Raw genomic sequence first — 10,357 nt, forward strand, 5'->3', positions numbered from 1 at the left:
GGAAATAGTAGGCTGTAAATCACGACCGCTATCCGGATAACGCGTGCCAACCTCTATCAGATGACCTGTTCCAACCGTATCACCCAACCCTATAGGGTCGACCCCCTTTTTCAACCTCACGGCACATTCGCACTAACTCGTGCTAAGAAGCACTTTTTACATTACCTTTTAATACTTAAATTCAAGCTAGAAGATTTGAATTCGTACGAAAATGTGTTATTATCATTCTCTTGTAGTGTCTTATCAATTGTAATTGTTAATTACATCTTAGTTATTTCTTGTTATGTTAATGTATTTTAAATTTATTGAGAGTAGATTGCGTTAACGACATCGGCATAGGTGGTCTGTAGGAACCCATCAAAAAGTTTTGTGGCGAGTTTCTTCTTTAAATTCTTCAACAGATTAACAGTTTACTTAATTTCTATTTCTTAATCGCCGTTGCAGGACTTTTGATACCTCTGTCGAGTCGAGTAATTATATGACTGCATTACCTAATTATGCACCACAATTATATTAATATCATATTATCAAACAACACAGATAGACAAATTTATATAAAAAACATTCGTAATATTTCCTAAAAGATATTCCCATAAAAAAGATGTTCGTATAGGTAGGTACATGTAAGTAGGTATACTTGTTTATGCAAATTGTAATTTTTGTAAGTGAAAAATGCTTTATTGCTTTCTGGGGTAACATAATAAATATAATAAATATATATAAATACTTAATGACTAGACGTAATCCATGCATCACTTAAACATTCTAATGCTATGCACTAATAGGTAGATTAGAGATTATAAAATATTATTTATGCCCTCGAAAAGTGTTCTCTCCAATCCAAATAAACGGCTGACTTTCGTTTTTATTTTTAAACGGAAACAAATCCAATTGGTCAGAATCGAAAATGACTTTTTCAAAAATTAATTTTCGGGACCAATCGTTTTACATGTTACATGTATCAATTCTGGGAAACATCTGATGTTTCCGTTTTAGAGAGAACTCCCAAACTTATTATTTCCGATATTGACTATCAATTTCAATAGGTACGGTATTATTATATGTATATTATTGCTTTTTCTAGATAAACTGTCGCCATTTCAGACGATGAGTACTTTTCATTTGGAAAATTGCACACGGATTCGACAATCCACTAAAAAACGAAAATATTTTTTAATAGATGCAAAAGAATCAATGTTCGTTTCGATCAGTCTGTTACGTGAAACTTCCATCCAATACAAAAGCCACCCTTGTATAAGCAAAAATTCCTACGAAAATACTTACAACAATACTGAAAACCGGATGAAAGTTTCGTTTTTCTTTTTTTTTTATAGATATTTTTAATTTTTCTTGGTTTGTTGTTTTTAACTAACGACCTTACCCTACTGCTTCACTACATTCACATCCTAATTAATTGGTGCAAAAATTTAAGGCTGCGACAATTGTCCATGTCTTTTAATTTGGTCGCGCCGTTACCGTATAACCCGAGCAAAGCCAACAAGACAATCGGCCAACATCAAAAAAAAAAATATCATTAACACGTACAGTATTTGTTTGTAAAATTCAACAAATGAAGGAATTTCATTCACTGAATTTACGAGTTTGCTCTGATTATACTGGAAAGGTATATCTCTACGATCTATCAGAGTTACGTACATATGCTACAAAAAAACAGTAAAAGGGTATATTACGGTAAGCACATACCTAAATAAATATTTCAACAGGCATTTACTATCTGCCTTACACACTTTTACGTAATCGCAGCCAATCTGAAAAATCTGATGGCATTTTTTTACACGGCTGGGTGACAATTTAGAAAATAGCGCAATCGATTAACTGAACGTTTATATCGAATATGATGAATTGTGTGTTAGAACCTCAAACGAATCGGTTACGGAAGTTTTATTGGCTTGTTTTCCATGAATTATGCATTAATTGTTGTATTATCATTTCTAATTCCTAATTGGATGGCACATGATCGTGGTGCGCATAAAACACGAAACTGGTTCACACCACAACCTCATCAAAGTTGAAATTTTTTCAAACTGCAGTTTTATTTGTCCCATCACAACACAATTAGATGAAGTCAAATACAATAGCTTAAGATATAGTAAGCCGACAACGGAAAATGCCGAAATTTACAGATTGACTTCGACATACGTATTTATATTTCTGTCTTTCGAATTGTTCTGTATATTATGTAGTGCTTTTGTCTTAGAGAACACCTAATAAGCTTTGCTGGCATCTTAACTCAAACCGTCCAGCTTCAGTTTATTTTTTAGGAGAATGCGTACAAGAAAGAAAATCTTTCCAATCTTTCCTTTTCAAAAAATATGTTTTAAATCCCTGCGGCCGGGGTGTACAGTAGTAAGCACTTTTCTATTTTGACTTGATTAAATTGAAAAAATAAGTGAGAAAGAAAACGAAAGTATTATTAATATGAATAAAAATCCGTTGCTGGTGGCGGTGAAAGGTTTCAAACATGACGCATTCTGTCTGCGACAGGAGTTCCTTTATAGTATTTTCCTTTATTGAATTCTCGGGATTTATGCTACCGCCATTTTTGTCAGGAGCAGATGTCCGAAACATATTTTGACGTTGAATTATAGAACATATTTCTGTCGACTTTTGTTACGTCTCTTTTCTGCGCTGGTCATCGGACTATTTTGACAGTTAATTTTTTTTTATAACTTTAGATATTTAATACGACGGTGTCACGGACGTCAAAAATTGTAAACTCAACTGATATCTAGTTATATATTTAATTCTGCGACCATTAATGGCGTAAAGTTTTGTTATGCTGGCCTGCTTTCGTTGTAGATAATGTACATTGTATTCGAATGTATCAAGCTTTTTGTTTTAAAACTAATTAGCAAATCTGAAATAAGTTTAATGAAAGCAGAAAGCGACTAATGTTAAGTAGGTAAAATGAATTCCTAATTTTTACTCGTATTCTAATTTTCGTTGCTTTTTGATAACCATCTTTTACTTACTAAAAGTCTTATAGATAACTAAATCTTTATTGTATTGCTTTTATACCTGGTTTTTACTGTACTCTCTTTATGCTTTCAAGCTTTATTCAAAAAAGTGCACAAAATCAAGCGTCCCTTTTGTTTTTCTTCAATTTCAAGTCACTTTCTTTACAATGATGAAAAATCATTACTTGAAATTATCATGTTAGTATAAAATACTAATAATTAATATCCTCCTACTTTTCGTTTCGATAAACAGATATAAAATATATCTAATCCTCGACATATTGCATTCTGTGCACATTTTTGTTTTGTTGACTATGGTTAGTTCACAGTATGTTATCATCTTACTCATCTACGATAATTTCTTCGATCATTTCGTCGATGGGTTCATCCGGATCCCCGTTTCCGAAACCGCTATCCCTCTGCTTTCCGAAATCCCAACACGCGCTTTCTTGGTGCTTGTTAAGGTACGATTTGAGAGCGAAAGTCTTCTTACACTTAGGACAACGGTAATTTTTGTCAGCGGAGTGCGTTTGCATGTGTGCACGCAAATTGGACCGATCGGCAAAGGCTTTGCCGCAGTGTGCGCATCCGTAAGGCTTCTCGCCGGTATGCGATCGCAAATGGCCTTGCAGCAGCCATGGACGCGAAAACTGCTTACCGCAAACGCCGCAGCCATGTGCAAGCTTGTGCGTAAGTACGTGCATCGCTAAGGCTGGCATGCTTACGTATGCCTTTCCGCACGTCATGCACTTCTTTGCCGATTGCGAGTCAAGGCTGCGATGCGTCTGTTTGTGCCGCGAAAGGTTACTCGATGTCGCGTATTGTTTACCGCATTCGCTGCATATGTATCGAGATGAAGGTTTTGACGCTGCAATTTTTGCCGCAAGGTCCGCCGATACACTGTTGGTCGATGGCGCCGATGACGCCGATTTCGAGTCTGTATCTAGAACCGTATAGAATTTCTGAAACAAACGGAAAACACCATGTTTCGCCATACCAATCGATATTGTGATACAGGGTGCATGAAAAGTCCCGAGACAATATAACTTGATTCAGTTTTAATTAATGACCTCAAAAATAATTAGAACGTCAACTTGAAGAGGAAAATCTTTCAAAATTTCTTATAAAAGCTTTGGCTATCGAAATAAAAGCTCGTCCTGGGATTTTTGTTACGCCCTGTATATTATGTTTCTTACCCTTTTGCTTTTTTGTTCTTCATTAGTTACATACGTGTTATTATTGGTTAAAGCACTGTCATTATTGTTATCTCGACCTTTGACAATCTTATTCGACCTGCAGTTTCCACTTCTTCGCATTCGTCGATCAGGTATCGACGCTGTTGATGTTATGACAGACTGCTGTCTCACTGGGACCTTGGTGACGACGGAAGGACTGACTATGACTGTGGGAATGTCCGTTGTTCTTATATTCGGGTTTAATTCTTTCTTTCCGTCTTTTATATTATCGTCGGTGGCAGGCGATAAGGGAAGAATAATAATGTCGCTGGCTTCGTTTAGGGTTTGAACCTCATGTTTTACAAGGGTGTGTTGGTTTAAAGGGTTTTCGGTGTCGGAAGAACATTCTGATGTGGGTGGAGTTGGAACGCCAGGTACTTGTACCACGTAAACTATAGAGGGATGGTAACAAGGGATTGAAACTGGTATTGGTGAAACGTTTTTATAATTTATTATTGACGATTGTTCGGGAGACGGGGATCGGTACGATTGTATACAAGAGAGGGACGATTCGTTTTGAGAAATGGAAATTGTTACAGCACCGGGCGCTGGTAAAGGGGGGAGACTTTGGGAAAGTGATAACAGGTCGTGAGCTGCTTCCGTTTCTTCGGCGCTTCGCGTTCGAAATTGAGGAATACTTTTATTTTCATTTGAATAATTATTTCCATTTTGATCAATATTACTAAATTCTTGACTAGAATCTGTAACAAAAGTTGACTCAAATTGGCAAAAAGCAGAACCAGTTTTCATTGCATAAAATATTTTAAAATGTAATACAGCAAAAGTATGAAACAATTACCTTCAGTTCGATATAGGAAAATCGATATTCCGTGATTCCATTAACAATTTCTTAAGGGATTAATATAAAAATCACATCTTATCAAAAGACTAAGTAAATTTAGGGAGTTGCAGAGACTCTGCTAACGTCTCGTTGAGGTGAAGATCAATGTTAATATTTTCTAAGTATTATTTACTCTGATATAACATATCTACATTAATGGGTTGGAAAACGTCAAAGTTTTACTTCCTTTTCCTTTAGAGAAACTTTTTTTAAGCGATTATTTCTCTGATCTCGAATCGTACATGTGTACACACAATTCACGGCCTTCTATTCCCTAGCTTTTGTTCCTGAAACTAAACTCTAGAAACATAAGATTTGGAAGCTTTACTTTTGGATCGTTTCCAATAGTTGCGGTCGTGATATTGTTTCGCATCATTCGCTGCAGATTTTTAAAATTTATCGTAAGGAAATAATAAAGAAGAATTTTCAACATTACCAAGAAAGTATCTCTTAAAGAAAATTATGTAAAATGAAATGGTATAAGTGGAGCCTAGTCTAAAAAAAAGCCTTTTCAATTTAGTGTTAGAATGAGAACAAAATCGAATAATAAATAATTTGCGTATAAGATTCCACAAAGTTAAACATACATGTAATTAGTTTTCATTTATATAGTTAGTCTAAGGGAATTTATGAATTGTTTTATTTGTAATATTAGATATCATTGACCGTTTTTTTAATAAATATGACGCCGTGTGGCGTTATTACGAAGGTGAAGGTCGTGAAGAATAAGTATGTCAAAAGTAAATGTGACAAGGAAAGTGTACATATTAGCTACCGTAGAACGTTTCGTAGAACGAGTAAATTGGACGGAAATACTACTTACATCAAATAAAATCAAACGAACGGACGAGGCGGAAAATCCGACTGTTACATTTGCGGACTACAGTTACGAGAGCCTCGTTTCATTAGCGAAAAGTTGGCCTAACTAACGAAAATATGTTTGCGTTAAAAGAAATTTTTATAAAATCTTGCAAGGACGCGGAAATTTATTTTTACATTTTAACAAATCAATCCAATTTTTTTATAGATGGAATTAGTTGCAATGCCATACGTAATTAGTGATTGATGCTTTATTAGGGCCCCGAAAGATTTCTTTCGTGTTTCAACGTTCAGGGTTAATTACAGCAAGTGGCCTTATTAGAAGGAATGAAAAGTACGAGACTGTGTGTTTAAGTTTAAGCGATGACAGCAGCGCGACTTGGAACTTTTTGCCGCTAACGGATGTATCGCTGTTCGGCTGCGAGTGCCAGTTCGGCAAGTTTTTACTTCTTTTGAAAATAATAGGAACACTCCCCGACCATTTCCTATCTTTCTCGAAAACCTTAATCCATCCGTTAACTTCAAAAACAAACAGCACAAAAGAAATTCTTCTGACGACTAACAGAAACAAAGCCTCGATATGACGGTTTCTTTTATTCGGCAAAAAACTCATCACTCTCACTTTTTATAAAGTTATTATTTTTTTTTACTTTCAACGCTCTCTTATATTTGGTTAAATACATTAGAAATGAGTAAGAATTTAGGCGCACTGTCTCTTGTCTTTGACTTTTGAAAAACAAAAAATATCACATCACATTTGTGGTAATTCATAATTTCATACGACTGGTTGTTTTCACTTATAAAGATTACATTCCATAGATTACATTTAGATATAGACTCTCGGTTGGGAAAGCAATTTATGCTACACTTTCGAAAAAGACCTCTGAGTTTCTTTCTTTTCATATTTATTCCTTTTCCTTTCCGTATGTAAACAATGTAAATTACAAGTGTACCTACCTACTGCGAAAGCATAATTAGAACAGTAAAAAAAGATTGCTGTGCCCTTAGTTTTCTTTCCTCCCGATCCATTATCAACACCATCTATGCGCACACGATTGCCGTACAGTTTTTGTTCCGTACTTTGCGCGCAATGCAGATTTTCTTCAATTATTCACAGTTATGTAAACGAAACGAGTGGGTGCATATTCTATGATGTTACGTAACAAGCAGCTTATTAGAGCATGCACGCCATTGCACGAATACCGTTTCATTGTTTCGTATCTCTTTTTTATGTCCTTTTTTCATCAATTCTCTTTCATCTTTTTGTAGACTGTCGATAGTTTTCGATGAGTAGAGTTTTAGAGTATGTCTGCCGTGTCCGATGGGTCTACTTCTGTAATTGGTTTCTGTTTCCATTCGAGTCCAATATGCAGTAAAACTGAAACTATTTGAATTAACAAATTGTTTTCAGCAGGATGTTTCCGTGAAAGTCCACCAACTCGATCAGGAAGAAGTATCGTAGTTTGAATGGTTTACAAAGTTGTAGGTGCGAGAGTAATTGCAAATAAGAAATTCTTGCTAATGAAAGAAATAAAAATAAAGCCCTCTTTAAAACCTAATGTTCCTTATAGAGACAAAAAGTTACTGATATCGTTTTATGGGTTCCCTAATACAGCACTCATTAATGAACGCATTATTTTATTTCAGATTAGAACAAATTTTACTTTATATTGTAAGTGATAACTGCTTTTACTGCTACGTAGTACATTATGGCGGTTTCAGTAAATACTATATAAAACATGGGATCCTTCGAACCACTGGTCGCAGATAATTTTTTGTTTTACTTATCTAATGGTGAATTCGATCTTAGCAATACCGCTTTCGGTTGAATACGTGGTCTTTCAGTGGTTTTAAGGAAATTAAGTTCATTGCCGTAGTGTGGGCGAAGAGATGGCGCAGATGTGCATGCAGGACACGCGACCAATGTGCATAAGGCGTAAGGCTTCCGGATGAAGACCCAGTAATGTGAAAAGAGGTATTTAGTACCACCAAATGATTCATAAAAGCGCAGACAATTGTGGCTTTGATGAGTGCGACAGGATACTCATGTTCGACTCTAAAGTAACTACAATGTGTATGTACTTCGATATCTCTATTTGTATAGCAAAAGGAAATTAAATTCGAAACAAAAACGGCTCTCACCTGTTAAATGACAACGCCAGAGAAATATCGTTTTCTAATATTATGTTATTAATACCTACATAACTATTTGATTGAAAATATTAGCGCAAGTGAAATCGCTTTACTAGTTCGGCCTTTTCTCGTTTCTGTGCCCTGTCACGTTGCATTAAGTAGGTAAAAACCTTTCGTATCTTCCAGGTTCATGAAGTTACTTTAAAAGCTACCATGCACTCGTAGACTTATGGAAAATCGATTTCGGTTAATGTCAGTTCCGTCATAAACCTTTGAGACCGCATCAAAGTTCTCGAATATTGGGTTACCGTAATTCGTATACCATCCAGACAACAAAATCTACTATACTATCTGCTGTGCACTTTAATGTCAGGCTTTCAGCATGAGTTTCCATTGACGTTATCATATTCCCAAGTAAGTGGTTGATGCTATCTCATTCTAATGATTTAGAAGGTATCTAACCAACAATGAACATCAAAAGTAAAATTCATACACTATAAGAAACAGAAAGGGATTATATTATTAGCTCTTGAAAGTGTGTCTCTTCTAAGGTGAAAAATAAATATATACATGTCCGACCCAGAAATTATGAGAGTAATAGGAAAGAAGATCAAAATGGTTTGTAGTGCTACCACCGTAATTACTTCGCGAAAACTTTAGTAAAGCATTAAAATATGAAATACGTACAAACAGTGTGACGAAAAAATTATTGTGGAAGTGTTTTTAACTTAAATCCTGTGTTTGTTGCCGCTGTTGACTTAACAGCTTCTTCGATTCAAAATATTTTGTGATGTAGGTAATAGTCTATTTATACAACTCACAAATTTTGAGCATTTCAAAGTTTTCACAGAAAAAAATTCAGTTTTGATGAGGGAATTTTATGTAAAAGTGCAGGGTAGAAACCCTTTGATTTTCTTATTTAATACCAATTTCAAAACATATACCCAAAACATTTGTAGCACTTACTTAGATGCTTTTTCAATTTTGACTCCCCTTTTGACAATTCATAGTCTGCAGGACATTTAACGAAGTGTATACGTACACACACAATGTTGGTTGTACGATGGATGGAATGAGTTTTTATGACGCACTATACCATTATCAAAACAATATTTAAATATTCAAAAAGTATAGCAGATAGTTTAAGAAAACGCGAAGGAATAAACGGTTGAGTTAAGTAAATACTTAAAGGAATAGTATTTAGTATTGTATCAATCATAAGTACTCGTTCTAGTACAGGAGGTTTGTTACCCAGAAACTTACCGGAACGATTGGTTAGAGGAGTGTAACAGGGTGGCGCCACGCAAGCTTCTATGGGGCTCTCCGGAGCATTCGTAGTACCTGTAGGTTCTTCGTCCCAGTTATCTCTCATGGTGGATTGGTACTTGCTGCTTTGTTTTTTGACCATGTAACAACGGGGCATGGTGCAGGTTAATAAATACGTAGTAAATCACTACCAAAGTGATACCAAAGGCTACCTCAGCATGGAGTTATGGCACGAAATTTAAACAGTGAACAAGAGACAGTCCGTAAATTTCTTATTTTGTTGTGACGGGCGATTATTATTATTAGGAATTTTAGTTAATGAAGAGTACTTAGAAAGATATTGTCTTTTATGATATGTTTGGGAATGTATAAACCGTTGCATGGGCCGCTGCAAGTGCTCTAATAATCGTCAGGTGGTTGTCACGAGGGGAAGGAGCGATGATGGCGTCGGTGACCATGTATAGGTGAGAGAGCAACAAGTAGCAAAAACACACGTCACAGACTTATCCAACAGGTAAACAGGTCTTGTTGGCAGAAGATTTTAGTCGAAATAGCGACTGGGCAGAAGGAGAATCTCTAATATCTGGTGTGGTGTGTACCTTGTATATAAACATGGACGGTTTCGAGAATTGGTACTGCGCTTCCTCTTGCTGCGCTCGTTACTTACGATGATGTCGTCACTATTCCCGCACTAGACGCACAAACAGCATAGAAAGACGCACTAAATACGGTACAACAACGACGACGGATGATAATAAAGAGATGAGCAACAATCGAGGAAATGGCGGTTTTTCTTTCGGTCATGGACGTAGTGGATGTAAAGGTTATTTTCTTGTTTCGCACCACTCCCTCGTTCGCGAGTAGCAATGCTTGCAGGCGTCTCGACGCCAGGCACGGGCGGGGTGGTTTGTCATTCCAGTGCGCACACGCGCACCCCGCGTGTGCACACCGATCGATCGCGCACGCCGCCGACACCTGTTACCCAAGCGTCGTCTCTCGTCGACGCCGACCTCTGGCGATAGGACGGCGCAGCGGTGCATCTCGACGACGCTGGTGGTGTTGCGACGCATTGCCGACGAGGGCGC

General features: G+C 36.5%; 1 protein-coding gene across 1 annotated transcript; it reads right to left on the reverse strand.

Annotated features, from left to right (window-relative positions):
- Positions 1-684: 684 nt before the first annotated feature.
- On the reverse strand, positions 685-10,125 carry LOC108741050 (zinc finger protein 570). The gene is made up of 3 exons (XM_018475661.1): positions 9,270-10,125; positions 4,175-4,914; positions 685-3,940 (listed from the first exon to the last, which is right to left on the reverse strand). The coding sequence occupies exons 1-3, from the start codon at positions 9,427-9,429 to the stop codon at positions 3,320-3,322; spliced, it is 1,521 nt and encodes a 506-aa protein (XP_018331163.1). The 5' UTR covers positions 9,430-10,125; the 3' UTR covers positions 685-3,319.
- Between the last annotated feature and the right edge of the window lie 232 nt (positions 10,126-10,357).

Source organism: Agrilus planipennis, unplaced genomic scaffold (genome assembly GCF_000699045.2).
Source record: "Agrilus planipennis isolate EAB-ADULT unplaced genomic scaffold, Apla_2.0 scaffold156, whole genome shotgun sequence".
NCBI classification, from domain to species: domain Eukaryota; kingdom Metazoa; phylum Arthropoda; class Insecta; order Coleoptera; family Buprestidae; genus Agrilus; species Agrilus planipennis.